At 56.5% G+C, this 27,598-nt stretch overlaps 9 protein-coding genes across 9 annotated transcripts; 6 read left to right on the forward strand and 3 right to left on the reverse strand.

Moving 5' to 3' along the window:
* Positions 1-297: 297 nt before the first annotated feature.
* N657DRAFT_652504 (putative DNA binding protein) lies at positions 298-3,439 on the forward strand (the record flags this gene model as incomplete). The annotated part of the gene is made up of 3 exons (XM_062794304.1): positions 298-1,159; positions 1,217-1,648; positions 1,698-3,439. The coding sequence occupies 3 exons, from the start codon at positions 298-300 to the stop codon at positions 3,437-3,439; spliced, it is 3,036 nt and encodes a 1,011-aa protein (XP_062652724.1).
* Positions 3,440-3,786: 347 nt separating this feature from the next.
* On the forward strand, positions 3,787-4,165 carry N657DRAFT_560554 (uncharacterized protein; the record flags this gene model as incomplete). The annotated part of the gene is made up of 3 exons (XM_062787980.1): positions 3,787-3,811; positions 3,890-3,957; positions 4,025-4,165. The coding sequence occupies 3 exons, from the start codon at positions 3,787-3,789 to the stop codon at positions 4,163-4,165; spliced, it is 234 nt and encodes a 77-aa protein (XP_062652725.1).
* Positions 4,166-4,240: 75 nt separating this feature from the next.
* Positions 4,241-5,315, reverse strand: N657DRAFT_586499 (uncharacterized protein). The gene is made up of 3 exons (XM_062789803.1): positions 5,079-5,315; positions 4,878-4,990; positions 4,241-4,756 (listed from the first exon to the last, which is right to left on the reverse strand). The coding sequence occupies exons 1-3, from the start codon at positions 5,220-5,222 to the stop codon at positions 4,435-4,437; spliced, it is 579 nt and encodes a 192-aa protein (XP_062652726.1). The 5' UTR covers positions 5,223-5,315; the 3' UTR covers positions 4,241-4,434.
* A 206-nt stretch (positions 5,316-5,521) lies between these two features.
* N657DRAFT_629957 (uncharacterized protein) lies at positions 5,522-6,750 on the forward strand (the record flags this gene model as incomplete). Its single annotated transcript, XM_062790941.1, has 3 exons — positions 5,522-5,544; positions 5,595-6,672; positions 6,730-6,750. The coding sequence occupies 3 exons, from the start codon at positions 5,522-5,524 to the stop codon at positions 6,748-6,750; spliced, it is 1,122 nt and encodes a 373-aa protein (XP_062652727.1).
* Positions 6,751-7,875: 1,125 nt separating this feature from the next.
* N657DRAFT_47946 (uncharacterized protein) lies at positions 7,876-10,885 on the forward strand. Its single transcript, XM_062787555.1, has 5 exons — positions 7,876-7,977; positions 8,044-9,181; positions 9,233-9,359; positions 9,471-9,552; positions 9,646-10,885. Exons 2-5 carry the CDS (start codon positions 8,133-8,135, stop codon positions 10,821-10,823), a joined length of 2,436 nt encoding a protein of 811 aa, XP_062652728.1. The 5' UTR covers positions 7,876-7,977; positions 8,044-8,132; the 3' UTR covers positions 10,824-10,885.
* N657DRAFT_47787 (uncharacterized protein) lies at positions 10,886-11,567 on the reverse strand. The gene has a single exon (XM_062787553.1). It carries the CDS (start codon positions 11,389-11,391, stop codon positions 10,948-10,950), a length of 444 nt encoding a protein of 147 aa, XP_062652729.1. The 5' UTR covers positions 11,392-11,567; the 3' UTR covers positions 10,886-10,947.
* N657DRAFT_47788 (uncharacterized protein) lies at positions 11,568-12,467 on the forward strand. The gene has a single exon (XM_062787554.1). The coding sequence runs from the start codon at positions 11,744-11,746 to the stop codon at positions 12,269-12,271; it is 528 nt and encodes a 175-aa protein (XP_062652730.1). The 5' UTR covers positions 11,568-11,743; the 3' UTR covers positions 12,272-12,467.
* A 1,745-nt stretch (positions 12,468-14,212) lies between these two features.
* On the forward strand, positions 14,213-15,061 carry N657DRAFT_668088 (uncharacterized protein; the record flags this gene model as incomplete). The annotated part of the gene is made up of 1 exon (XM_062795432.1): positions 14,213-15,061. One exon carries the CDS (start codon positions 14,213-14,215, stop codon positions 15,059-15,061), a length of 849 nt encoding a protein of 282 aa, XP_062652731.1.
* A 1,859-nt stretch (positions 15,062-16,920) lies between these two features.
* Positions 16,921-25,705, reverse strand: N657DRAFT_608884 (uncharacterized protein). The gene is made up of 5 exons (XM_062790283.1): positions 25,247-25,705; positions 21,663-25,048; positions 19,359-20,193; positions 18,293-19,094; positions 16,921-18,208 (listed from the first exon to the last, which is right to left on the reverse strand). Exons 1-5 carry the CDS (start codon positions 25,667-25,669, stop codon positions 17,040-17,042), a joined length of 6,615 nt encoding a protein of 2,204 aa, XP_062652732.1. The 5' UTR covers positions 25,670-25,705; the 3' UTR covers positions 16,921-17,039.
* Positions 25,706-27,598: the final 1,893 nt, after the last annotated feature.

The following is a 27,598-nucleotide window of genomic DNA, read 5'->3' on the forward strand; positions in this document are numbered from 1 at the left end:
TGAAAAAGGAGATTGAATCGTCGCAAGCCTGCCGGCTAAACTAAAGCTTGACAGAAGGGAGAAGGTGTTTAGTCTATCGTAACTTGTTCCGTTGGTTCATTGGGGAGCCGAAGACGAAGCAACCTGGTCAAGGAACGTCAGGGGCGCTTCAGGCTCCAGCAACAACAAGTGCTTGAATTCTCTACAAGTTGCCTGCGCAAATACGTCGCGCGATTCTCGTTTTGGCTCAGAGACGAGCAAGAAAAACAAGTCGGACCAACGTACAACACCGATTCGATTGCGTAACGTGTCACCGATATGGATGAGCTGCTCAGGCCAGCCAGCATCATCCGTACTATCACGGGCGAGAAAAAGCCCGAGGTCGATTTCCTGCGAGAGTCGAGAGCTCAGGGTCGCTCCAGCAACGCAGAGCCAAAACCGAACGCTGGGCATAAACCGCCCACCTCATTAGAAGACGCTCTTGAGATACTCCGGCATGAACCAGACTACGACTCGCTCATCGCAGTCTTGGCCTTCCTCTTTCGCCATAAACCTGACGGCGCTAGCTTTCCGAGCATAAAGCTGCCCAGTCCTCTGAGTGCACAGCTTGTTCAAGTCCTAGTCTCTCAGATCGTGCCAAACTACTGGACCCTACTTCTCGAGGATTCTCATCAGACCAAGGACTCCGGACTCAGGCTGCTCCTGTACTGTCTGGCCAGTAGCACAGGAGTGAACGCCGCCCTCGTCCGGCTGAGCGCACTGATCCAGGAAGCCAAATCTGAGGCTACTGCGAGAACAAAGCGACCCGATCTTTGTATTAACCTTGGGATCATCCTCGATTTGCTCTGTCGGCTTGTTCAGGGTGACGGATGGCTCTTGGAAGCATACCGCGCAGCAACATCCAGTGCGGATGGTCCTGCCCGCGTGAAGCCCAGAGTCCAGGAGATCGTCACAACTTTTGGCAACGGCCGCCTCATCTCCATGGCCGCGGAAGCTGAGGCAACTGCCAAAGCCAATGGCTCCAACAAGTTGATTGGAGACAATTGGCTTGCCGATCCATCACAGTACGTTGAATGGCTTGGTCGCAATATTGCGAAATTGGTCTCATCGGGGATGGAACCCGAGCAGACAAAGTCTGTCTCTGGCTTGTTTGTCAAAGCACTACACCTTGGCCATCCCGGTAAGCTGCCTCAGGTTGTGGCCCAACCGTACTGGCTCGGAGGCTGACATGTACCAGAGAAACTAATCAAGCAGCTCCTTTCAGAGCTCGTCCTCAGACCACACTGCGACGCCAAGGACTTCAAGACCCTCCTGGGACACCTCCCGCAGAGCGAGCAACGCAAAGTCCTGTTCTCCGTCTTGAAGCTATTCTCCGTTGAGCATCTCGATCGCCTCGGACGCTGCGATGCGGCAAGCACTCCAACGATTGCCGCCGTCGCCGGTGCACTGGACGGAGTTCTCGGCAAAGACGAGAACGGAAGAAGGCATTTGGTGGAGTGGCTGACCGCGTCCTCGGGTGCTGGCCTTGGAGACGGCGTCGGGATCCGACGGGCAGTCATGGCGTTCATGTCCCAAAACAAAGACGATCTTGTGAACGTCTTGGAAAAGAGTCTCAGCCAGTTTGGGGATCAACTCTACATCAAACACTCGCCCATGCTGCAGCAAGAAGGTCTGTGCCAAGCATTGAACGTCAGGGTATAACAACTGACCAGATATAGCCCATGCCCAGATTCTGCTTTTAGCCGCTGGATACGTGCACAGGTTGACGCCGATCAAGCTGTCCATGCTGTTACGATCCAGTGTTTGGCTGAATGCCATCTCCAACCGGCTCGCAGCGCCTCACACGAGGGCTCGTTTTCTGGGAATGGTGGTGGGTGAAGCGCTATCTGGCCTTGTGGACAAGGGGGATAAGCGGCTCAGCTTTAAGATGGAAGAGACAGACCAGGACGAGGGGAAATGGTACAAGGGGTTAACAGAAGTCTCCGACGAAATTGGGCCGCTCCAGCCGCTCATCGACTCCCGTGCCGATGTGCCACGGCCAAAGAAGCGAGAAGCTCCCAGGAAACCTGTGACAAGACCAGCACCCCAACCACCACAGACCGGCTTCATCATCGAGGAGCTTAGCGATGGAGGTGGCCCAGAAGAAGACGATATTGTGCCCTACGCAAAACCGGACTCGGATCCAGAAGACTCGGACGATGACGCGACATTGGTCAGGCGCAATAAACCAAAGGCGCCGGTTTACATCAGAGACCTGATCAAGTACCTCCGAGACACCGACAGCTATGACCATCAGAAGCTTGCTCTCACGACGGCACCCACCCTTATACGGCGTAAGGCAGGTTACGGGACCGAAGTATCGGAACACGCCGAAGAGCTGGCTTCGTTACTTGTCGGCCTGAGTGACAAGTTCGAAACGAAGAACTTTGACGAGCTTAGAATCCAGGGGATGATTGCTATTGTCGTCGCCAAACCAGAGAAGATGGGCCAGTGGTTCGCCAAAACATTCTTCGATGGCGATTACTCTATCTCCCAGCGGGCCTCAGTCCTCGTCGTCCTTGGTCTTAGCGCTCGTGAGCTCGCAGGCCTCGAGACCTCGGATTATGCCGCAGCCGCCTCGTTCCCGTCGAAGACGCTTCCCGAGCGAGCCGAACGTCTTTATCTCGGCCACTCGTCAACCACCCAACCGTCTTCTTCACTCAAACCCCTTCCACCGAACGCCCTCGACAACATAGCCACCTCCCTCACTTCCGCTTTTCTTGCCCCACTGGCAGCAACAGCCGCCGACGCAGCCACCGGTCCCGACATCTTAAAACTGTCCACCTTCACTTCCCGCCTCACTGACGACCAAACCTCATCCCCCAGCAACCCCAAAGTCAAATATAAGTCTCAACCCAGAGCCAAACCCCGCCTCCGCGCCATACCAAACAACACCGCCCACCTCCTCTCCACCTCCTTCTTCTCCCCACTCATAGCCCGCTTCCAAGCCGCCCTGCACACCGCCGGTTCTTTGTCGTCCCGCACCGGCAAGACAATCCTCTTCCACCCGTACCTCCTCGCCCTCTACCTCAAGACCCTCGCCCTACTCCTCCACGCCGCCGGGCCGAGCACCCTCGCCCTACCACACATGACGGCCGAGCTGTGGCGCCTGCTCCTCAGCACGGGCGTGCGCGCGCAGGCGGTCGGGGATTTGAGCGTCATACAGGCCGTGCTGTTTGGGTATGTGGCGCTATTGGACGTGAATGAGGATCGCATGAGGGAGGTGTGTGTGGAGCTGGGAAGGGAGGTGGTCGAGGCCGTCGAGTGGGTGGCTGGTGTGTTTGGTGGGTTGAGGGGTGGGGATGAAGGCGGGGAGGAGGAGAGGGTTAAGGCATTGGCTGCGGCGGTTCTGGTGAGGTTGAGGGAGGGAGTGGAGAAGTATAGACTGCTTTTAATTGGGGATTTGATTGGGTTTGGCTAACGGAAGTAGTGATCCGAAAGGCGGTAGTTGAAGGGCCAAATGCAGCGTCTTGGAAGGTTAAGGTCCTTGGTACTGTTCAGTTTTGTCTTGAGGATTGTGTGTTCCATCTCGAATGTTGGTGTTTGTTGACCCCGTGCTGGTGACTCTCAGGGGTATCAGGTGACCTGCAGGCCGCTGACGCCATTGCGGCTTGGCGCATCCGCACCCCTGTCGCAGCCGGAAAGGTTCTGGAACGGAACGATTGACAAATCAAAACCACCTCGCGCAGCTTTACTTCAACGTCGGCGTAACAACTCTTCCTCTTCTGGCGCGGGTTGTTCCAAAACAGCACAGTCACTCATTTCACCATGGCAACCCCCGCAGCTCAGATCCGTGAGTTCTCCCATCTGATACTCGAAACGAAATGCTGCGGATGTTTTCGTAGACCATTCCGCTGAATCCAGAACCCAGCGTCCATCGGCTCCAGCGCGCCGGCCGCAACGGCACCCCAAGCCACCGAGGCCGCCTCGAAGCCCAAGGTCTGATGGTCTTTAGTCCAAGCAACCTATTGGACCACTCGTCAGCTAACAAAACGCTTTTGAACAGCCCTGCTGCGTGTGCAAGGAGGAAAAGTCCAAGCGCGACGAGTGCATGCTCTTCTCGACGGCTGCCGACCCCCAGAAGGATTGCTTGTCGACAATAGAACAGTACCGGCGCTGCATGGCCGGGTTCGGATTCAAGGTCTAGGTACGGCCAGGGGAACGGCAGGATTGGGTTGCGACGATATGGTGTACGTTGTACAATACACGGGGCGTTCTTGGACGGGTAGACTGGTCATGGGAAATTCATGAAGTATTCCTCTCTCACCCCGCGAGCCTGGATCCTTTTTACGCCATTACAGCCTCCGTTCCGTTCCAGCAATAACTCCAGCATAACTACCCGACGACCAAAGCAATAGGGGTATCATCCAGCAAACAAGCAAAAGCAACCGAAACGCCCCGCCAACCATCCCCCAATCAACCTAAAGCACTGCCCTCTCCGGAACCGACACCGCCCACTCCGCCAGCAACAACAGCCCCCTCCCGAAGTGGATGACGATGACCATGATTCATTTGAAGCCAGACCTCGTCAATACCAGTTTTCTTTTGGCCGCCGCCCTCCTTCAACACACTCGCAACGTCCTCCTTGCGCCCTTCGTACAGCGCCTGCAGCTGAACGGCCAGATTCAACATCCTCTGCTGGTGCTCGGCCAGCTTACGCGCGATCTTGTCGATTTTCTCGTCGCGGCGGTCCATGGCCTGTTTCAGGCGTCTGAGGTGTGCGATATGCATCGCTGAGCTGGTTCCTCCATCCATCAGCGTCAGGAAGGTTGATGGCTAGAAGCCCTAGGGCTGAGTGCGAGGTGGGTGCGTGGCATAGGAACTGAACTTCGAGAAGGAATATGAGAGTTGAGACGTACCGCAGATCTTTGTGCTTGGCCACGGACTTTTGAATGCGGGATTCGATTTGGCGGAGGGCGACCTCGAATGCTGTGACGAGGGCGGCGCGGTTCTTGTCGCGGGTTTGTTTGGCCTGGTTGGAGGTGGTTTAGAATTGGGTTTTAGTTTGCGACTTGGTGGGAAGGGGTTTGGGTAGGTAGGTATGTAGGTAGTGTGCTGACCTTGCGAAGACGGGTTCGGGCTGCGCCGGCTTCTTTCAGTCGGCCGTTGTAGGCCTGGTATTCGGCGTCCGAGTCGGACTCTGCGGGGCTTCTTGCGGAGCCGGGGATTCTCCGCTGCCTTGCCGTGTTTGCTGCGGGTGCCATTGTGATGCGTGTGTTTCTATGTGTGGTCCGACTGATACGCTTGTCTTTTCATTCAGTGTCCTAATATAGCGTTGATTTTTTGGAGGTTCTTTTGACACGCCGAATGAAAAATAAGGTGCCATCAGCAACTTGATCCCTGTCCCAAGTTTGGGCGGTGTGTGCTGGCAGGTTTTCTTTGCAAAGCTTCCCCGCCAAATTTTAGACAATTGGAACGACGGGGACGTTTACCTTCGTAAGGCCTCGACACCCGCCCATTCCACAAGACACAGCTCAGCAATTCTGAGCGCCTTTGGATCGAAATGGGTCTTGCTGCCGCCAAAAAGTGAGAAGACCAGTCATTGAGTCCATCCATGCTGCTGACTCGCAGAATAGCAAGCGGAAACTCGGCAACGACCCCAACAATACCAAATGGTCGCGCAACACCGACTCGTTTGGCCACAAGATCCTTAGGGCGCAGGGCTGGCAACCAGGTGACTACCTTGGCGCGAAGGATGTCGCGCATGCCGAGTGGCACACCGAGGCCAACTCGGCACACATCAGAGTCGTGCTCAAGGACGACACCCTTGGCCTCGGAGCTAAGAGGAACAATGGCGATGAGTGCACAGGCCTGGACGCGTTTCAACACCTGTTGGGCCGCCTCAATGGAAAGAGCGACGACACGCTCGAGACGGAACGAAAGGCGCGCGAAGATCTGAAGCGCAGTCTTTATGTCGAAAAGAAGTTTGGGACGATTCGCTTCGTCAAGGGCGGGTGGCTGGTTGGCGACCAGGTCAAGGACTCTCCGGATGAAGGAGCAGTCGACCCGCAGAACGAGTCTGACTCAGAGGCACCGAAAAGCGCTGCTGAAGTGGCTGAGGCAACAGAAATCGCGCCAACAAAGCCCAACAAGGGGGAAGCTGACGAAGACGACGCTCGAAAAGACGACAAGAAGCGCACACAGGAAAAGAAGTCCAAAAAGAGGAAAGCAGAGTCGGAGGCCGAGGCGGATGGTGAGAGCGCAAAAGAGAAGAAAGACAAGAAGTCCAAGAAACGAAGGGCAGAGGCTGAAGAGGGTGACGGTGAGGCATCGTCCACGTCAAGACGCAGCAAGAAGAGGAAGGACGGGGTGAAAGTGATAGAGGAGTTTGCGCAGAGCCCAAGCGCTGCAGTCTCGGAGGCCGGCGGAGTCCCTGACCATTCTGATTGTGCCGCTGAGACTGGAAAGGCGAAAAAGGAGAAGAAGGACAAAAAGAGAGACAAGACTGACAAGAAAGAGAGGAAGGAGAAGAAGCGAAGGAAAGAGAGTGCTCTGGAAACCGCTACTCCGACTTCCGCTGAAAGCAATCTCACGACACCAGCAGGCAGCGGTTACTCCACCCCTGTCCCTGCCGGCTCGAGTAGATACTTGGCAAGATCGAGGTTCATTGCCCAGAAAAAGATGGCCTTTGCGGACAGCGCAGCGCTTAACCAGGTGAGATTCGGACTGCATTTTTCAGGCATTGAGTGAAATCTGGCTGACACTGGCAAGATCTTCATGATCAAATCATAACAAGGCCGGGTATTGGAGACCACACCCGCCTTCTCTTCCTCAACCCACATCTCTTGCTGACGAGGTTGATTTGCTCTCAGCTGTGGAAGGGACCGCCAGGGGCTGCCACCTCAAGAGCGAAACGACCTGGGACGTTCTACTTGTCCCGGCATACCACATCGATGTCCCAGGACCGAGTCTCGCACCGTCTTCAATGCATCCACATCGATAGTAGCTCATCACGCTTCATCCGGCATGTCTTTGGTCCACCAACCTCCGCCTCGCCCATGCGTCCCCGCAGGTCGCCGGCCAGCGCTCGTGTTCACAATGCTAGGATTCTGGAAGATAGCCTCCGCGCTCGGAGAGGCGACATTAGGGTTGTCGCATATCTGTCGACGCACCGTTGACGAGACTTCTGCGGCAATTTGGCGATTGACTGTGGTCGTCCGAGAGCTTAGGTTCGAGGAGGATTCTTTCTCTCGCCTGACAATCACGTTGTGCTTTCCATGTCTGTGGCGTTTGCAACGACGCTAACAACCGGCGAAGTTTCAATTTCAAGCAGTCGTGGCCTTGATGCTCTCCTGCGGTATCCTTACCGCCTGTCGGTATGTTTCAATACGCCTCGCGGTGGTCGACAACTTTTGCACGCTCGTGGCTGGAATTGCGGTCACCACCGTCAGACTCGGCATCACTTTCGAACCTCCCCGGTATTTCTGTGCTGGAGGGGGGGACAATCTTCCGAGGCGTTTGTGTTAGAGGGACCGAAAGATGACAGCATTAGAGCGGGTAGAACGTTTGTCAGGTATGGAATAGAGTTCGAACTTTCAGCGAAGCCTTCTGCGGGTGGGTTGCTATGTCGTTCTCTTCTCGTGTCGTTTTCATTCCTCCTCTACTATGTGATTGGCCGTCTGTGTCAATCAACTAAGCGGTGGTGAACTTACACAGGACTGCTTGATCTTTCGACCAAAAGCCTGTCTCAGGCCTGTCTCCGCCAACCTTTTCAGCATCTCATGGAAAATGTTTGTCTCGAAAGACCGGACGACACTGGGCTCAGCAGGCAGAACAGCCTGGCCTCTACGGTTCGATCACGTTCTATTATTGCTCATCAGAGGCCGACTGCAAAAATACGATTAAGTCTTTTACGACCTCGCAAAATCAAGGACCTACCAAAAAAAGGCTGACCATCGCCAACACGATGACCAAATCTTACCGCATATTCGCTCGTCACTGGAGACTGCTGCCTTTCCGGTAGGTGTTTTCCTCGGTTCAAGCATACCCATGAGATTGTACTTGTACTCACTGCCCAAATTGCAGGTTTGTCGTTATAAGAGCAGCCGCGTAAGAGATCCAGCATAGCACATAGCGCTTCGCGCAATTGAAGTGTCACCGGCGGACCAGCAAGCATGGATACCACTGATTTTTCGGCAAAGAAACGTGTGGTATCATACGCCGATGCCCTCCGCGGTTACAAAGTGTTCTCGCCCAAGCCCAAGCCCAAGCCCGCCCAAGATCAACAGGTCGAAGCAGCGCCGGTTCCTAAAGAAGAGCTCAGGTCAACTAAGAATGCGCGGAAGACATCCCAGAAGGAGGGGCTAACAGCAGCGCAGAAGAAGCGCTTCAAAGTAACGTCAGACGGTGTAAAACCATCACATCCGAACGGCACTGAGGCAACCCAATGCAGACAATCAGCCAAGAATGCGCAACTCAAACCCCCGGAATTTCGGTCTCGAGAACATGCAGGACAACCAGCCACGCGTCAGGTCTCATATGCTGATGCTGTCAAGGGCGCGTCAATGCTGCTGCGAGTCAGGCACAAGAAGGCGGGGCCTAGCCACGAGATGAACCCGGAGGCGCCTTGCTTCAATGACATAGCGACCGTAAGGCGAGTTCTAGAAGAATCGGCCAGCGTCAATGCTGGGAGTGCGCAAGAGGATCATGTGCATGGCGGTAATGCAATCCGGGACTGTCGCTGGGTCAAGACAGAGGGAGTCGTTCGTCATTCTGCAGCGAGCGAACTGACTCACAACACCCAAGACTCGGCCGTCTCTCGATATAATGCAGCTGGACCGCGAAACATGACGTTGGCCCCAGACACAGCCAGGACGCGTCGCGGGAACCCGTTATGTGGTGGTGGTTCCGGTGCCCTACATAACCAGCGCTCCCCTCGGTCCTCGACCTGGGATCATTCTTCTCCCGCAATGCAAAATTCACTTGCGGGTCTATCACCTTCAGCTTCACGAAACGCTAGACATTCAGCATCGAGCACTTTCTCTACAACTTCAGACAAGATCCTCACTACAACATCTCGCCATCAGATCCTTCCTGCACGATCAGACGATCACTTGATCAGAGATACAACCCAGCAGGCAACGTCGTCCGAAGACAAGATGAACAACCAACGCGAAAACCGAATCCACGAACTGATTGAAGCCCACGATCGCGGCGAAATATCGTGAGTGGCCTGTCCTTGCCCACAACACCACGCTGGCTAACATGTCAACAGACTCTGGGAAGACGCGCGTGAGTGGGACGTCATGGTTATATGCGGGTCACGCACCTGGCAACTTCACCGCGAGATCCTTGCCCGCGAGTCGCAGTGGTTTGGGGACCGCCTTCCAGCTATGCCTGTCGTAAGTCAATTTCTGAACTAGACCGCCCGGCCTCATACAGATCCCAACGCCAAGCCAGGCCCCCCCTTTTCCCTTCAGTCCAGTAAACAAAGTACTAACCACTACCAACAGGATGCAGACCACGTCGTCTTCGACTGCGCCGGCCACTGCCCAGCTCAGCTTTGGCTGGTGCTTTATTGGATGTACAATCACAGTAAGCCTCCTTTCCCCCCCTTTCCCCTTTTTCCCTACTCTACACCCCTCCCGATCCCCAAACAACCCACATAGACTGACCCCCGTAATTTAGCCTTCTACAACTACCCAATCTTCCTCCGATCAGCATTCAACGGCAGACAAATCCATTCTGCCGCCTTCATGTACATCTGCGGCGCGTCGGTGGCGTGCGAGAGCATGATGCTCACGGCATTGGGCGCGCTCGGCGAGGCCGCGTTCCGCCTGCAACAGTTTTTCGAACAGACCCCCGACGAAACCATCGAGGCTCTCGACCTGAGCGAGCTGTACTATCCCATCACGGCCGCGCTCGAGATGACGTACGAGCAGCCCCTGACGTCCGAAATGCTGTTTCCCCTCCGCCTCGCCATGGCGGTCATTGTCGAGGTGGTGAACGAGCCGCTCGGTCTGAACCCCGAATTTGTGGAGCACGCGAAAGACGAGTGGGAGGGTGAAAGGTCGTCGTTTGCGGACGCCGCCGCTGCCGATTTGGAACGCTTTGAGGAGAATAGGATCTTGGACGGCGCGCTGGCCCTTATTCAGCAACGTGTGGAGGAGAGGGAGGGGGAGGAGGGAGAATTGGAGGATGAGGGCTTGGAGGACTTGGTGGAGGAGCGAATGGATGAGGAGGTGGACGACGGCGAAGGAGTGTGGGAGGACCACAACGAGCTGGGCGTGTTCGCTAGAGGCATCGCTTTCTGGTCGGAGTCTGAGTCTTCCCGCCATGGCTCTCGCTACCGGTCAGGCCCTCGCTCGGCCTCGGGGTCGTCCGGTTCTAATTCCCGCTCTTCTTCGGGGTCAGCGCCGGGACCGAGAAACCGCAACCAGCAGGAAATTGAGACGGAGGACGCTGATGAGGAGGAAGATTCATTTGATATCTGGGAGGATGCCGAGCCCGACGAGGAGGCCATCCCTACACACTGGCTTCGCAACCGCGGGGTATTGGACGACGACGACATCGCCATGTTTGGCCAGGTCATGTCGCGCGAAGAGAGGTGGGAGGTACGTAAGGAGAACAACACCGGCCTTCGGCGCCCGATCCGTCCCAGCGGCCCGCCCCCAAGAGGGTATTTTGATCGGCTCGTAAACTTTACCGACCACCCCATCCCGGCACCTCCCGCGACCGCTCCCGCCCCACCGACCGTTCCCGTGCACCCCAACGCCGCCAACCTCGCCGCTGGCGCCGTCTCCGTCCGCTGGACTGCCCGAGTCATCGATCATGTTGGCCTCCTTTCCGTGCGCCAATTCCATTGAGCGCCACGTTGCTCCCCTGAGATTCAGATCCTCTCATCTGCTTGTCAGGGGTTCACGGCTTCAGCAACGGCCACCAATTGGGACACTCGGCACTCAACACTCAACACTCGGCATTCAACACTCTTCACTCGACACTCGGCACTCGGCTTTGGTGGACAAAGGTGGACAAGATTGGACCGGAGGGCATTTTGGGAGTTTGGCTGCTTCGGACTGGTTTGGGAGACTTGGGACATGGGCTGAATCTGGAGTTGCTTGGGGGATGGACGGCAGGAAATGGTTGTATTGTGGTTGATTTGGCTTTGGGACGTTCTGGCGCATATATTGGACGCGTATCTGGAGGAACAATGTCATCTTTCTGTAACATCAAGGTCAAGTACACGGGATAATGGATCATAATGAGTTTCTCCCTGGGATTTTCTGTTTCTTTCTCTGCCCGCTGAGCACAATGCACCCGAAGCCATCCGGACTCTCCAAAAAAGAGAACGAAGCTAAAGCCGGAGGACAGGAAACTGCCATAGCATTTACAATACACACTTGACAACGCTCTCGGTTCGAAAGACTGTTTCATCCTGCCTCGATGAGAGTGCTGGGTCTGCTCTAGCAGTAGCACGCGGCTCACGAAGGATCCCACGTAGTGGTCACCATTGCAGCCTCGGCTGGCGCCTTCTTGTCGTTTCACCGGTCTCCATTTCTACTGCGGGTTGTGGTTGCACGACATGCCGCAGTGGTGGTGGTATGTAACCCGGAGTTCGAGCGAGGAGGCAGTTGTCGAGGTGAAAAAGGCCTAGGCCGTTCTGGGTATGAAGTGGTTTGAGGGAGCGTCGGGTCAAACGACGGCAGAGAGCCTGCCGCAGCATTTTTGGAGTACGTAAAATCCAATTCAACTTCAGAGTGCTTCTATCCAGACAGCCGACTGCTCCATGTCCCAGACAGCCCACACCACCTTACCTGCTCCAGGCTGCCCCTGCCATCTGCGGTGCAGGATAAGCAACATCGGAGCTAATCAAAAGGATGCGTGCTCTTGTACCCCGCGCGGGAATAGGGCAGAGTGCCGCACTGCCAGTAGAACCGATGCAGGGTTACTTGCGGCGGCCTACAGATTGGAGATCCAAACGGCACATGAAACGGGGAAGAAGCCGAGATGCGGTGTTATACCATGCAATACGTTAGCGAGCCTGAGTCATCTTCTCCTCCTTAGTCTGCTTAGAAGAGGATGCGGAGGAGCGGATGTTGTGAGCAAGCACAAGACCACGTTGCCTAGCTTATCTCCGGGTGAGAAAGACTTCCTGGTAGCTAACTTTATTGTGTGTGTGTGTGTAGGTCGACGTCGTCATGTCCGGGACACCCTGGTCGGTGTTCCCTTCAACTTGGTGCCACATTGCCTGCTTTCTCAACAGAGAGCCACGAAATCCGATTCGCTGCACTCGGTTAGTGAGCTCCAAAGCTGAGGAGCGAACGTCGAGGACTCGAGGAGCTAATGCAGCTGGTGATCCAACCTCCCCGCCTCGCCAATCTCTTGGGCTTCCCTTCGATGCGTCGCAGACGGTTACCAGATCCGTCGCAATACAGGTCTCCAATTCATTGGCCAACGCCCGGCTTGTTGAGCTGCGTCTGCTTTATCTGTACTCAGCACATTGGCTAAACGTGCAGGCGAGGCAAAGCTCCCAGGTTTTCCACTCCCTGATAGCTCGGTACGAGACTTGGTAGTCAACCATATGTTTCCTAGGTCAACGGGATGTCGGATGAGGGGCTCCAAGCATGGCCCACGGCGCATGGACTGAGACACGCCAGTCCGTAGAGATAGGCGCTCCTGGTCCTAGGGTTGGAGCCGCCGGCAATCCTATCGTGAGTAGGAGAAGAGGGTATGGACGAGGTGAAGAAGACGGAGAGCTCTCTCTCTTAAACGGGGATTCGGCGAGCATGATCGGCGCCTCTCCGCGTTGCTAAATGATTGCTTCTTTACGCATCCAGTTGGTTGAGCATTCAATTTAATGAAGCAACGCTGGGTTAGCAGAACAGTTGCATATGCGTGTCGTTTGCAGCCGTAACGGAGAGGAGGGTCCTTCGGCAGGCCGTGTCGACTCGACTGTACTGCGGGGGTCGCAAGCTCATCCACGTCGCTCATTCGTTCAAGGAGGAGGGGCAGACTGCAGCAAGCTCGCTGCTGCTTGTGGCAAAGATGATGCGTGCGCTGTTCGAGAGGCAAGACGGCTCATCGCCTTGGCGTCAGGGCAGTTTTGAGTCGAATTCCCAACCCGAGCACATGCTTCGATGCGGTCAAGGTCGAACTTGGGTGTGGGGTTAATTCTGCGCGGACACGGGTCAGAGTCAGGTATGTCTGTAGCTGAAGCCCTATATTTGACTGACGAATATCATGAGAAGGAAGTATTTCCAACCCTTGTCTTGGAGTCTCGCCCAAATTGGTGTGCATGCTGCCCATTCCTCGCTTGAGGAGTGAGGTGCTCGCGTTGACTTACCCCGCATGTCGAGGACGCCCTGGAAGTGGGGCCGTGACGTTGACAGCCCGGGCTTGGCTTCACCCTAAATGTTAAGCTTGGGCGGTTCCCCTGGTCAGTGCTCGTGCCCCGGACTTAGCAGCATGGCTGCAAGTCTCATTGGCTCGCCATTTCATTTGCGGGTCAATTGAGTTAGGTGGTAGCCAATCAAGCAGCTAGGAGCTTGTGGCCAACGGTGATAGTGTCAATCCTGCGCTTGTTTGGGGCAAAGTGCCACTGAACACCTTCACAAGTGATGGGCAAGTGCGACCTCGAGGAAGCAAGTGGAAGGAGTCGCCCGTTTCTTTTTATTGAGACCTTTCGACCCCGTTCCCTCGCGCTCCCTCTTTTACCTGTCAACCCATCGTTTCCTGACAGTTGTCCCCGTCCCCAATTCCCGCCGCATCCATCGAGAGTCAGTGCGAGCGTCAGAGTAGATACCCCGCCCGGGACCGGACCGGGTCCAGACCAGCGGCGGATTGCGCTGTTGAGAATCACAAAGACCATAACGGAATACCGCAACTTGCCTGTCTCTGTCCGACATCCAAGCACACTGGTCCTTTCAATCGAACGAGTGGCTGCCGATCGCATTTCTCGCTGGAAGCCCAAGGCCGTTTGACAAAGAAAATCAACCGCCCGGGGCCGCCTGCATTACACTACCCTCATCATCGTTCGATCCCCCACCTCATTTCGTCATTTGATTGTTTCAGTTTCTCCATCCCTGAGCTCACCGAGACACGCACCCGGAACGATACCACCTCACAAAACATACGAGTTTGCGGCTCTGCACCGGTTTTTCTAGCGCCATTCCTCGCTTGCGGCCGGCATTGTTTGAGACATCCAAAGATATAAGCGTGCAATTCTCGCAGACATTCCATCCTCCTCCTCTTCACAATGTCTTCAGACAACGGAAACCCAGCTGCCAACGACATGGCTCGCCAGCGGCGCGGCTCCATCACCTCGAGCGCCTTCACCAACCTCTTCCGTGCTAACTCGCTTTCCCAACCCCCGACGGCACCCTTCCCCACTCCCTTGGCCACCGCTGCCATGAACGACCAACGGCGAAGACTGTCTGTTACCACGCTTGGCCTTTCGGGCACCTCTCCCACGACCACCTCGACGCTCTTGCGCCGTGCCAGCCTGTCGACGAACTCGGACTCGATTGACGAGAACGCCATTGAGGATGACGAGAGTCCTCGCACCGCGCCAGCCTCGGCCGTCAACCGCCGGATGAGCTTCGGCGCAACCCAACCGATTCGAGGCGTGCGAGGGCCCACTAGCCCTGGCACCAACGGTAGGCCACCCCAGCCGATCCGCCGCACCAGCATGGCCCGCGGTAGTCCGCCGACGCCGCCGCTCCCCTCGGCTAGCGTTGGCAGCTACACGTGGGGCAAGATTGCTTCACAGGCAAGCACTGCAAACCAGTCCAGAATCCCTTCTGACTTGTGCTCCCCTTCTGCCCGGCCAGACCAAGGTTTCAACTGGTCCGAGCAGCTTAGGTCTCGCGCCGAGAGCACCGTCGCCGCCGGCCCGCGGCCCTCCTTCTCGCTCGCCTCCGGCCTGGGCGGCTCTCCTCCCCGGGCTGCTGCTCCGGCCCCAGCTCCCGTCAGCCCTCGCCATGACCGAGCCAAGTCCTTCTCGGATATGCCAGCTCCTCCTGCCCAACCCCCCAAACCACGGGCTCCCCAGAAGCCCGATCCCTTCCAAGAGAGGATCCTGAAGGGCGATTTCTATATGGACTAAGCCGTGTTGACCGCGGCAACCCGTCCCATGGCTACTATTCCTTGTATGCATGTGTGCATTCACTACGTTCTCAGCTTCCCGTCTGTTTGAGACGAGGCTATCATTTCACATGATAATATGGGAAACTTTTGCGGCGTTTCACTGGGGTGTTGGGGGAACTCGGAAGGTTGTCTTCTTTTGCTCCACGAGTTTTTGGCCGGCGCTCTTCCTCTCTGTCTGGATTGGGGCTCTATTGAGCGAGCTGGTTTTCCCCACCAAAGGACCGACGGAAAAGGCGAGAGACTAAAGCACAGCTAGCAACGGAGTTTCGGGGGTCCCAAATGTGGCACTTCTTTTGCGGCGAAAATAAGGTAACATGGCATATTCATTTACGCGAGCGGAATGGGTTCGGGAATTACCAGGCTGTCACAGGCTACGGCTAACTGTATGTCCTTTACGAGCAAGGCAAAGGGGAATATTCTCCAGTAGCGAGAAGGGCACATTTGGTTGGTATGTATGGGATTTTTCTATCGTGTTACCCAGTTGGTACCATCACAGAGTGTACGATTAAGGCTGAGTTTTCCAGGTTGTGTTTGGGCCTAGGACTGTTTACTGCCTCCTGTTAATGACATGCAAGTCACGGACCGGGGTTTGACATGGGAAGTACGGCTTGATGGGTTTATCTTTGGACAGTATGGAGGCCTTTGTCAAGAGTCACTCGTCACAGAACTCTCAAGCCTTGAGCGGGGATCTACTCCAATTCACGCACTGAGAATGCATATGACCCTTTGGCCCTCCCATTCCTCTTCCTCAGTGTCCGCAACTCCCGGTTTTGTGTCTATATTGCCCAACTTGCTGTTGAAGAAGGATTATCTTAGTTATCTTTGTATCATGACCGTGCCCTGTCCAGGTGACCTGCACAGTTCCGCGGTCTTATCGTTGGCCATTGGTGATTGGCGGGATCGATTCCGAGTAATCGGGTTTCTTTGCTTTGTGTTGAGGCTGGGACATGGCACAGTATCCATGTCACTCGGTGTGGGTGTCCCTGGGCCAGAGTTGAGTGGGAGACAAAACGCGGGTGGTCACTTGATGAGGGGTTCATACCCGTACAGACGGAATAGGCATACGGGTGGACGGCAAAGGGAGTCTGGTTGATGGGGTTGCCATGTTCTTTCCCTACCACTTCTGCCAGCACCAGCCACATCTAATATCTGCCATCACGCTTGCCATTGTCATTGCCGCTGTCTTGTTGCCGTTTACCGTGGCCTGCTCTCGGCACAATCCTGTCATATTCAGGCATCTTTGGTTCCACTGCCGGCTTGCCTCTTCGCTTGAGGGTGCTCGAAGGTCTCGTACAGCGTATGGGACTTCGGAATCTTGAAGAGGCAAGGCCCGACCTTATCGTTGGTGATCCTGCTCTCTCTATCTCCATTTCATAGTGTACTTTGTCAAACGACTCGGAGTCTCTGCGGCCCGGCGATGCGTCGCGTCTGCGCCTGTCCACAGAGCTGGTGGCCTCTTCGGTAATCCATATGCCATGATTGGACGAACCGAACCAGTGTTGGAGATGTGGCTTGGGAGGCGTGGGAAGGCTCACCTGTACATAAGTGGTGAGTTAAGAATGGTGAAAAAGCTGCACTGGAAACGGTACATACCTTCTAGGATGGTTGGAGGTTGATGGAGGACAAACTCTCGTGATGTCCCACCAGAAACTTACACCTCCCACCGTATACATCTATGCTCGTCATGCTTTGAAATGTCGGCACGCATGGTGCGTCATTGGGAAAGGTGAAAAAAGTCGCTGATGGAAGGGAACGGAGAAGTTCTTATTAACACCTTACCCGAACAGGAAGAGGAAGCGGAGCAGGGGTGTCTGATCCCCAAACATGACATGATCTCCTTCAACTCCCTCCGCCTAGAACTCCTTTTCCAACTACATTAGCCAATTCATCATAGTAACCAAACAAAGCTATCACCTCGATTCCCAAGACTCACAATCCTAAAATCCAAACCCGCCCGCAGCACTCACCTCGGCCGTGGCACCGTCCCCAAGGTCCGCATCCATCCCGACCGCGACAGACGGGAACCACCCCTGCTCCTGCATCGCACTGCCGTCCGCGCTGCCGAACCCGCCCTCCATGAACCCGCCAAACGTCAGGTCCATGGCCTGCGCGAACCCGTCCCCAAAGATACTCGAGGTGTAGTCCATGTCCGAGACAGCCTGGAAAGCGTTGTCCCACCAGGGAAACGGCAGGTTCGACGCCATCATATCGTTCTCCGCCTGTGCCAGCACGTTTGCCAGCGCTTGGGATTGCTGCGGGGTTGCGGGTACGCCGCCGGCCATGAAGGACGAGGCTGCGTTGTTGTTGGCGGCGGCGCTGGTGGACGGTGTGGCCGAGTTGGTGACGGGGTCGTACATGAGCTGTGGCGGCCTGCTGAGCCATGTATCGGTGGCGGTGCTTTGAAGGGAGGTTGATGGCCGAGTGCCACTCCGGCTGGGCGCAGCGGATTTGTTTGTTGCGACCTCGGATAGAAGATGTAACGGCGTGTTGGCCGTGGCTGGGTAACCTGGTTGTTGCGGCTGCATCTGTTGCGGGACCGGAGTAGAGCCGCCCCGTTCTCCGGACTGGCGAGGGTGAGACGGGGCGGTCTCTGTGGTTTGGGGGTTCGCACCTTGCTTGGCGTCGCCGTTCTGGTACCGTTTCTGCTTATGGAACCAACTCCGTATCATGACTAAAACAACAAGAAACCTGGCGGCTGGCCGACTTCTTCCTTCGGCGGCTGCGGCGCGGAACTTATCGAGGAGGTTGTCCAGATACTGTTCGACTTTCATCTCATCCTTGCTGATAATGTTCCCCAGGTCGCTCTTGGGCGACGATGCCGCAAAGTAAATCTTGATCAGTACGACGATAGCATATGCAACTCGAACAAGATTGAACCCGGGCAGGCAGCGCACGGTGGGGACGTCGAGGGATATGAACACTCCAATGATGCCGTCAATGGCCTCGAGACATGCTGACAAGGCGCTGATGTGCGGTGCCGACAGCGGTATATCGTAGCCAAACGGGGAGTCGGTGACGCCCAGCCTGCAATCGTCGGAGGGGTCGCCCTGGATGGTGACTTCGTGCATATACAGGCTTATGACATTGAGACTCATCTGGAGCGTTGCTGGAGAAGCCATGTCAGCCCTCATATACTCATCACCGCTTTATCACGGGTTGAAGAACCATGGGGTTTTGGGTGGTCCCTTACGCTTCTGCAACTCATTCGGAATTGACTCGCGGTATCTTTCCAGCTCGCGCTCAAACCCTTTCAGGACATGCTGTGTCCTAGGTTCCGCAAGGTTAGGGGTCGACGCCGGATCGTCCATCGAGAACTGGATCGCGATATCCTCGGCCAGCTTGTGCGTCCACACGAGATGGCACAGATACTTATCCGTGGGCGCGGCGTCGGGCGACGTCTTTAGTACATCCATGGACTCGGTAACAAAGGGCGTCCAGCGGATCAGATTTGGACGATGCAGCGCGATGGCAGTGTTCGTTGCCATGAAGTAGCACGTCAACCATGCCCGGCGGGCCTCGACAGAAGTCGGATCCGGCGGCGGATGCTTGCGGAGAGGATGGTCGCGCCAGGCATGCCCGATATGTCTCTTAAACCCGCCCCAGGCCGGCGTCTTCCGTCCCAGCCCTAGCTCGATGGCCATGACGGCAGCGATGTGCACCAGTTGGTAAAACTTGAGTTCTTCGAAGCGATCAGGTGGCCAGTACCATATAACCGCCACTTGGACGGCCTGCACAAGCTCAAGGCTCTTATTCCCGCGGACAATGATTCTGTCGGCAAGCACCTGCATCAGCTCCTTGGTAAGGATCTGTTGCAGGGCCGGCATCTCGCCCGATGCAGCAGTGATGACAGCCAAAAACAAAACGGGTTTCGACGCCCTGAGCTCGGCGGCCGTCATGCAGGACGGGAACACAACGGCGGGAAGATGGGGGCACATCTTGTTCGTGTAGCGCGCGAGAAGCTCGCTGGCTTGCGCCATCGTCAGCAGGCCCCTCTCAATCATATCCGGAGGCAGCTGCTCCTTTGCAACCTCTCCGCCAGGGCAGGGGTTCAAACTCGGCGCAGTGTCCCGCGCACGGCCAGCAACTGCAGCAGAAGATGAAGAGCCCGCCTCCGCCCTTTCGTCGAGCTTCCTCTTCTTCCCCGCCGGATACGCATTCGCAATCACACCGGCATCCACCATCGGGCGGACCAGGGACGGTGGACCAGGACTGACACCTGGGCCAGGCCTAGCAGAAGAAGGTGGAAGCGGGGCGACATACCTGGCACCTTCGCCTTCACCGTCGCCCTCATTCTCCCTCTCCCAGTTCCTGCTCCCACTTCCACTCCTACCACCCGTGCCAGCCACAGCAGGGGTAGTAGGACTACCAGCCCCGGGCCCCATAACAGCAGCCGCAGCCGCAGCCGCGGCGCCCCTACTCGCAACCAAGCTCGCCGTCAAGGCATCGATCTTCTTCTCCAGCTCGGCCACGCGCGTGTCCGTTTTGCGCTGCCGCTTGCGCGTCGGCTGCGTGACGACGCACTTACGCTTGGTCTTGGCGCACCGGCGGCACGGCAGCGCCGCGGCGGCGGCCGGGTCCGCCGGATCCGCCGGAAAATCGCAGCGGACCTTGAGCGCGCGGCACGACTCACAGGCGCGGGGCTTTTTCGGGTCTGACGATGGTCCCGCCTGTGCTAGCGTGCCCGGCGATGCCCCGTCAGCGTCGGCGTCGGCGTCGTCGACAACGTCGTGATTGTTGTTGCTGTGCTGCTGCCCGTGGCTTTGGTCGGGACGGCGGTTGTCGTCTGGGGGTGTTAGCGAGGCCGGAGCAGGGTACAGCGCGGGTAGTTTCTCTCGTTGTTGACGGACAGATGCGTCCAGAGTAATGGTAGAGGAGGAGTTGGTGGATTGCGGGGAGAAGGCTGGCGCTGAAGCGAGGTTCGATGAGGTCTGGTCATGATGGGCTTGGGAGGTGGTTGCGGGTACTCGCGACGACGGCGATGGCAGCTGCTGTGGCTGGGACTGCCATGACGCAATTGAGCGCTGCTGCAGGTTTGTAGATGTGTCTTGTGGTGCCGATACCGCGGCGTTGCGGAGCGTCGGGTTCAGTATGCTGGTATCCAAGCGCGCCATTTGCAAATCGGCCACCCTTTCCTCGGATTGTCGGGTGCCGGTGATGGTGATGGCCGACTTCCGATCATGGGGGTTGTTGGTGATGAGATGTCGGCGCCGCTTGACTTCCGACGTCAGCAACAGGGGCTTCTGATTGGGTCAGCATACCTAGCCGATTGCCCCACATTAAGAGCTCCATCTGCCCTCAGAAGGCTTGTTCCGTTACAAACCGCCGACCCATCCGGCCGGTCCGTGTGAGCCAAGTCCCGAGGGTCGGCGACCTCCCTAGCCGTGGCTTCCTTCTGCACTCTTCGTTGAAGGAAAGAGCACTTGATGACAATGTACCATGGCTCACTGTCATTCACAACTCTCCGGATCATGCTGTTCAGCGCCACTGCATGCTCATGGCAACACAGCAACAGGGGCCTCCTCAAAGGGCCTGGAAGCTCACAACTGGGATCGAATCGCCGTATCGGTCGTCTCCTGGTCCACACCCGTGGTCGGCAACCAGACAACACATTTTAATGCAATGGAAATGCGTTGACTGCGTGCCAATCTATTACCTCCCCGTTTTCTGAATTCCTTGTGCAGCCGTGATTTGATCCTGCCGACTAAATCTCCACTAAATCTCCTGCATCTTCTAATCAGAACTCCCTCCCCTCCGCTGACACTATTGTATTGTACAACCAAACAGTAACAGCATGTCAAGAATCCATGGCTCAGAAACCACACAAGTTCCAAATGGGCGTTGTCTCCATACCACAATCGTCGTGACGACATGTAAGATGACCAATATTAAACATTGACGGACGTCCTTATATGTACCTATACATTCCCTTCTCTCTCAGTTCCCGTCCCCCCTCAATAACGAACTTGGTAGGTGGTATCTCCTTCACAACACTGCAGAATCAACCGGCTGGCTCAAAATCAGAGCCGTTAGAAATGGACGAACGAAACAGTGAATGCGTAACATGGAAGGCTGAACCACAAACCCAGACAGCCAACCGAAACGTGAAGTCAAAACAAAGCAGGGCAACCATGGCCATATGCCCTGAGTATCCATGACATGACACGACATGACACAATCCTGCAAAAAACATCCTCTTCTCCCGTGCACATACATACATACTGGCGTCGTAGAATAGCTCGCTCCCTCGCTCAATACAAATCGTACACAGGCCGTGGTTGGGTACCATGTTAGGAGTAGGTAGCAGCGGGGAGTGCAACAACCCCAAAGCCCAACGAAAGAAAGGAGAGAGCCTAAAAAGGCAAACAATCTCTGGAAGCGATGGAATGGTATCTTTGCTAGATGAAAGGAACAACAAGAGTTCAACATCAGAAGCCGAATTTGTCGTATGCAATTGTGTGCGATGCTGAGCGAGTGCGCCTCTCCAAACGGCTTTCGAATCACAGCCAAAAGGGTAAGAAAAGAGAAGAAAAGAGAAACGGAGGAGACAGCGGCTCTAGTACTGCGCCTCCTCCCGCAGTCGGCTCTTGGACGGCTGCTGGCTGAGCGTGCCCATGAACATGACGCTTTCGCGCCGGTTCCTGTACGGCTGATCGTATGCCGGCGCCGGCGTCAGTCCGTTTTCGTACAGCGGCCTGTCGTACCCGCCGGGGCTGGGCTTGTTGTTGTGTCCGGCCATGTGGTGTACATGATTGGGATCATAGCCGCCCTCGTAAGCCGGCCTCATGTGGCTGTGGCCCGGCGAGTCGTAATTCATCATCTGCCGCTGCGGCGGCGGTGTCGGCGTGCTCCGAGAATGGAGCGTCGCCGCGTTCATCTGTGCCATCTGCTGCATCGTCATCGGCGGCGGGGTCGGCGTGCTTCGGTTACCCTGCGCCTCCAAGGCCTCCATCAGGCGCTGCCTGTGAGGGGAGTCGCTGTGGGACGTGGACGGGCGCCCATCTGACGGCCTACCATCTGACGGCCGGCGTTCCTGGAATGACGTCGGAAGCGATGGGCGGCGTTCTTGCGGGAACTCTGGCTCCGTCACGGGAAGCTCGTACTCGCCAGGGTCGATTCCAAAGATGGCTTCGTAGTTTTGCAGGAACATGGCAAAAACCGGCGCGGGTATGTTGAGCGTCGGGGAGAAGACGATGCCAACGTTGCGCACCGTCATTTTGTTGACATCCGAGTGGTCGATGATCTTGATCAAGAAGGCAATCAGGTACTTCAACAACGCGGCATTGGCCTGCGGCAGACGCTCCACGAGCTCGGCGAGCGCTGTCATCTTCTCCTTGTGGTCCGTCATCTCCGTGACAGTGATGAACTGCGTGCGCAAGTCGTTGGTCAAGATGGTACTCGGCAGCTCACGAAGGTACATCTTGAGCAGCGAGGCGACGGCGTGGATGTCGTGGTACTGACCATCAGTGAGCAGGTTGATGTCACCCTCGTTGTTGAATCGTTCCCGCAGTTGCTTGATCACCAGGTTTGATCCGCTGAGACGGAAAATGCCCTCCTCAAGGATAGCGTTCTTCGCTTCAAGGTACTGGATGCACCTGTAGACGACCGCAGGTAGTGGCACCTTCACGTCCGTAGGCGCGTTGTAGCGGACAGCCTCGGCTAACGTCGCCCCGAAGGCCTGTCGAACGGGACCTTGGTACAGGTTGGTAGGCAGCGAGTTTCCACTCTCGCTTCCAAAGAGCGAGTCCTGGCCGTCGCTCGACGTCCTGGTCTTTGGGCCGAAGCCAAAGAAGCTGCGCTTCCTCGCCTTCTTTTCTTCCTGCGTGGGTGGCGTGAGCCCCATGCCAAGCTTGCTGCCCCACGACTCCGAGTGAGAGATGACCTGGGGATCGCGCGGCGCGGAGATGGTGTACGAAGATGTCGTCGACTGGCTGTGTGTCGACTCGTGATCTTGATGCCCGGACTGCTTGCCCTTCCCAGGCAGCCCTTGGGGAGCGTCGCCTTGCTTGGTGGCTTCGTAGTTCACGCCAATCAGATTCTCGTCCGCACTGGGCGCCTGCTGCTGTTTCGACTGACCATGCCCCTTCTTTTTTGCGTGGCCACGCTCGCCATGCCGGTCATGCGCGTTATCCTTCTTAGCAGGTTCCTCGTCATCCGGATCCCGGTAATCGATCCAACGAAGCAGGGCGTCAACCCATTGATCGCGCTCCTTGTCGCTCTCGGCGCACAACACGTGCTTCGTCACGCTGTTGGGGTCCTTCTTCTTGGGCTCGAGAATCAAGAAGGCGTGGCGATACTGGTTATCACCCTCGTCCGCCGCACCGCCCTGGGTTGACGTCCCATCGTTGGGGTGCTGAGCCTGCTTCCCAATCTGGGCCCTTTGCAGCTTGATGGTGCCCAAATGCGCTCCACCGGGCGTCTCATAATACTTCAGGAGCGGACCGTCGAGGACAAAGTAGCGGGCCTTCCATCCTCCGAAATTCTTGCCCCGCTTCGTTAGGTAGCCGTTCCGAAATGGACGTCCACCTGGGCCGACTTTCTGTGATTCGTGGTTGGAATCTCCAGTCGAGCTACCGGTCTCATCAGCGTTGGGCGGCAACGTGCCGGTGGACAGATACTTGCAGAGCTCAAGTGCCGTGGCGTTGTCCAGCGGTGTATTGAGCAACTCATCCAGGTATTGGTTGAGGGCAATGCGCCGGGCGTCGAGCTTTGCTGGTGCATGACCACTGAAAAGCGACCGATCCGGCGTCTTCGCAGTGAATGCGGGACACTGCTTCAGCCGTTGATCCAGCTTTGCAAGCGACGCAGAATCCTTTTCGATTCGCCAAAGCTCTCCGCCATCGGCTCTTGAATACACAGCCAGAGTGAAGACCGGATCTTCTTCCAGCTGCGTCAGAGAGATCAAGCTGGCTCTCGAAGGCTTCATGCGAGAGGAGGCAACCTTGATATCAATCGACGGAAGCGCGTTTGGCGGAAGCAGCAAGTCGGGATACTCGTCCGTCACGAACCCCTTGAATATCCTGGTCCGCTCTACCGGGCTGTCGTTGCTGGACTTTGTTGGACTTGGCGTACCGTCTCCTTGCTTTATGATGTTCACCGACCTCGACGACTTCAGCGCCAGGGGGTCTCCTGCGGGTGAAGGTGTGTGGAGGGGAGTGTTGGGCGGCAAGGGAATTGGCGCTCGCGGCGGCCGTGGAGATAGCGGTACCCCTGGGAAGCTCGAGACGCCCAGGGGAGAAAGTGGCGGGGAGTTGACGGGAGATCTTAGGTTCATTGGCCGGGGGCTCGAGGGAAGACCCGGACTTAACAACGGTGGAGGAATGGCTCGCGTATCGGGCGCACCGCTCAGGACCCCAGCAAGGGAGGCTGGCTCCCGTGAGGCCATGACCATGGTCGTCTGGACCAGCCTGGGACTGGCAGGTGTCTCACTCGGAGGCGCTTCCGCTTTCTCCGCTGCCTTGCGACTGCCGCTCTTCTTGCTTTTCTTGGACAGACTGCGGATCTCGGCCTCCTTTTTAGCCAGAATCTCACGCTCCCGCTCATCCTCTTCGCGTGTCCTCCTGCGCCCTCTTCTATCGTCAGAGTTGGCTTCGTCCACCTCGAGAATGTGGTCATATTCAGTGTCGGTTTCCGGCTCTTCTTCAGGAGCCACGTTGGGTCTTGGTTTCGTATGTTTTAGGTGCAGAGGTGCCGGTGGAGGCTTGCGCGGTGGAGGGGCTGGAGGAGGAGGAAACTTGGAAGCCCCGTCGTCGGGTTTCGAAGATCGGTCTGGGAGTCCAACAGGAGGTTGCGGCGGAGGCATCCGTGGTGGCTCGCGGGTTGCGGTACGGGAGGGCGGGATGTTCATGTTGATGGGAATGCCCTTGATCTCCTCCGCCTGTTTCGCGGCAGCTTCGGTCGCCCGTTCTTGCTCGTCGGGGTCAAACTGATCCAGTGCATGCTCACTCGGCTTCGGCATGGTGTGTGAAGGGTCGAGCATTTCGGCGACGGTCGACTTGGCGACAGCGGCCGTCGTCTGGTCCGCCGGAGGTGTTATGGGGTACGGGGCCAACGACACTTCGATGGGCGAGTGTTTGTGGCTGTCCGAGTCCACCGTCGTGGGAGAAACTGGCATGTCAAGAACACGTTCCTTCGGCGACGACGCAACAGCGCCAGCACCGTTCGTGGTCGCTCCTGACGCGCTCTGGGCAGATACAGAGGGGGCGGCCGGTGTCCCCGACGCGTCCAGGACCTCTTTCAGCTTTTTCCTGTATTTCTCCTTGTCCTTCAGAGCCCGCTCGAGGTCCTTGTTCAGGCCCAAAATCATAGCCCTCTGCTTGTCCACAAGCCTCCATAGCTGCGCATTCTGCTGGGACTGAGACTGCTTCTCCTTCAGCAAGTATTGGATGACTGCTTCGGCACTGCCAGCCGTCTTTATTAAATTTGCGATATCGGTCGCCCCAGCTGCTCCGTCCACGGACGCCTTGTTGAGACTAGACCTCGAGGAAATGGCAGAAATAGCGGAGTCTATCGACGAAGTTCTCGGGGGGTTCCTCACGGGCTCTGCCCGTGCGCTTTCTGGACCTGCCATGGTTGAAGCCTGGCTGGGAGAAGGGCCCCCTGGAGGCTGCGCGGCTGCAAGGGGATCGGAAACACTGCGCACTTCATTCGGAAAACCAAGAGACGGAGGCGGTCTGGGAAGAGAGAAGGTTAGCGCTTACACAGTCGAGTGCGACAAGACCATTTCGCCACGAAGGAGCGGAGAAAGAACGCACCCAGGGCTTCTATCCTCAGGCGTGGCGTTACCAGAGGATTCACTGTTGTAGTATGTTTTCTCGGATACCTGTGAGGTGCGGTCCTCGGGGGCTGCGGTGGTGACGATGCGTGGAACCGCGGCAGACGACGCTTCCATAGAAAGCGGGCTTGCGGGGACCAGTCTCGACCTAAACCGGGCAAAGGCTTCGATCAGTGTTGTGGACACGGCGGCTCGAGGGCACGACTCAGTCGTGGCACCACAGCGCAGATGCCAGGCAAAGATGCTGGACAAATGCTGTGCTCAGACAGAATGTGGGGTGCTGACGGTCTCGCCAATCTCTAATCTCTTTGGCAACGGTCAACGGGCAGGACGCTGTGCAGCCACGATACTCGACACAGCGTCCCAAGCACAGCCCAACTCGTCACAAACAGGGAAAAGAAAACGATAGCGGGAGGAGGCCAATCAAAGAATTTGGGCTCTCCGGGAAGTTGCGAAAAAAGGACGGACTGATGAGACCCGTACCTCGAGGTTGCCGCGATCGTCGGCGTTGGCAGCGAGCTATTGGCCGCGTAGAGCACCTGTGTTCTCCCGATGGTAGGGCTGTCCTGGAACAGAGAGTCCATAGAGCGCAGGTTTCGGGCCGCAAAGGGCTGGCGGGCTGGCGGCGATGGTGATCAGCCAGGCGGTCGTGAAGCTGCGACAGGAAATCCGCAATGCAGCAGGCTGGTGGAGGCGGAGACCCTGGATCAAGGGCGAGAACAGGGGTAGAGATTAAGCAGGACAGCTCGCGGAGGTTTCGAAATCCCTGGGCAGCCCTTTAGGACGTCGCATCGAAATCAATTCCACGCGACCAACACCAAGAGGAGAGCGGCCGTAGACTGTAGCAGCCGTGACGGCGATGAGAAGAGGAAGGCGTTGCAACTCGGAGCATCAGGATTTAGGGAGGCCCAAAAATTATGGGTCATCTGGAGACGGTGGGTTATGTTAAATTAATTAAACAGAAAGGAAGTGCACGCGCCCACGGCGCTAAGACAGTGTGGACAAGTGAGGCAAAGTCAGACATGCAGCTGAATTCCGGCAACGCCTATCGTCCTTCGTGGCTAACATTACCTGGCTGAGGTGAACCTATGCTCATAAAACCGGGAAAGCTTTGGGCGCACGCTGTCCCAGAGCTGCGCGGCGGAGGGCGAAGCCGTGTATGTGGTTGCGGGAACGCCGTTTGAAACTGAGTCTGGGGCAAGACGAGAATCCAGGTGCTGTCGCTTCCAAATTCGAATGGCTGCCAACCCTCCATCACTTACACGAACCATCACTTACACAGAGGTTGCCCGACTAAGCAAGGATACCTAAATCCCAAGGCCGATCATATAATATGAGCCCGGGCAATGATCCTTATTCCAAAGATTGTGTCCCTTATTAATGTCGGGATTGATGTCACACTGGACGTTGTGAAACCTACGGCCGAACTATCTGTCTGTATCGTTGCTGGGTTCGAGCACTATTGTGACGGTTTTCTGAAGGTACTGATACCTTGCAAGGTAACCAGATATTGCTTAAGTTTCCACAGCCAGAAACGTGATCAGATGATTATGGTTACCCTTCTAACATCCTGGAAATGGGCTGAGACCGAACAATTTCCCAGGCCCTTTCATCAAAGGTCGCCGTTCCATGGGCCGAGATACCCTTTAGCTTGTTATCACTTTTAAGGTGATCGAAGGTTCCATGGCAGCGTATGGATGCTCGGATACTCCGTACAGTCCGCCA

Source organism: Parathielavia appendiculata, assembly GCF_033297405.1.
Source record: "Parathielavia appendiculata strain CBS 731.68 unplaced genomic scaffold N657scaffold_1, whole genome shotgun sequence".
NCBI lineage: Eukaryota > Fungi > Ascomycota > Sordariomycetes > Sordariales > Chaetomiaceae > Parathielavia > Parathielavia appendiculata.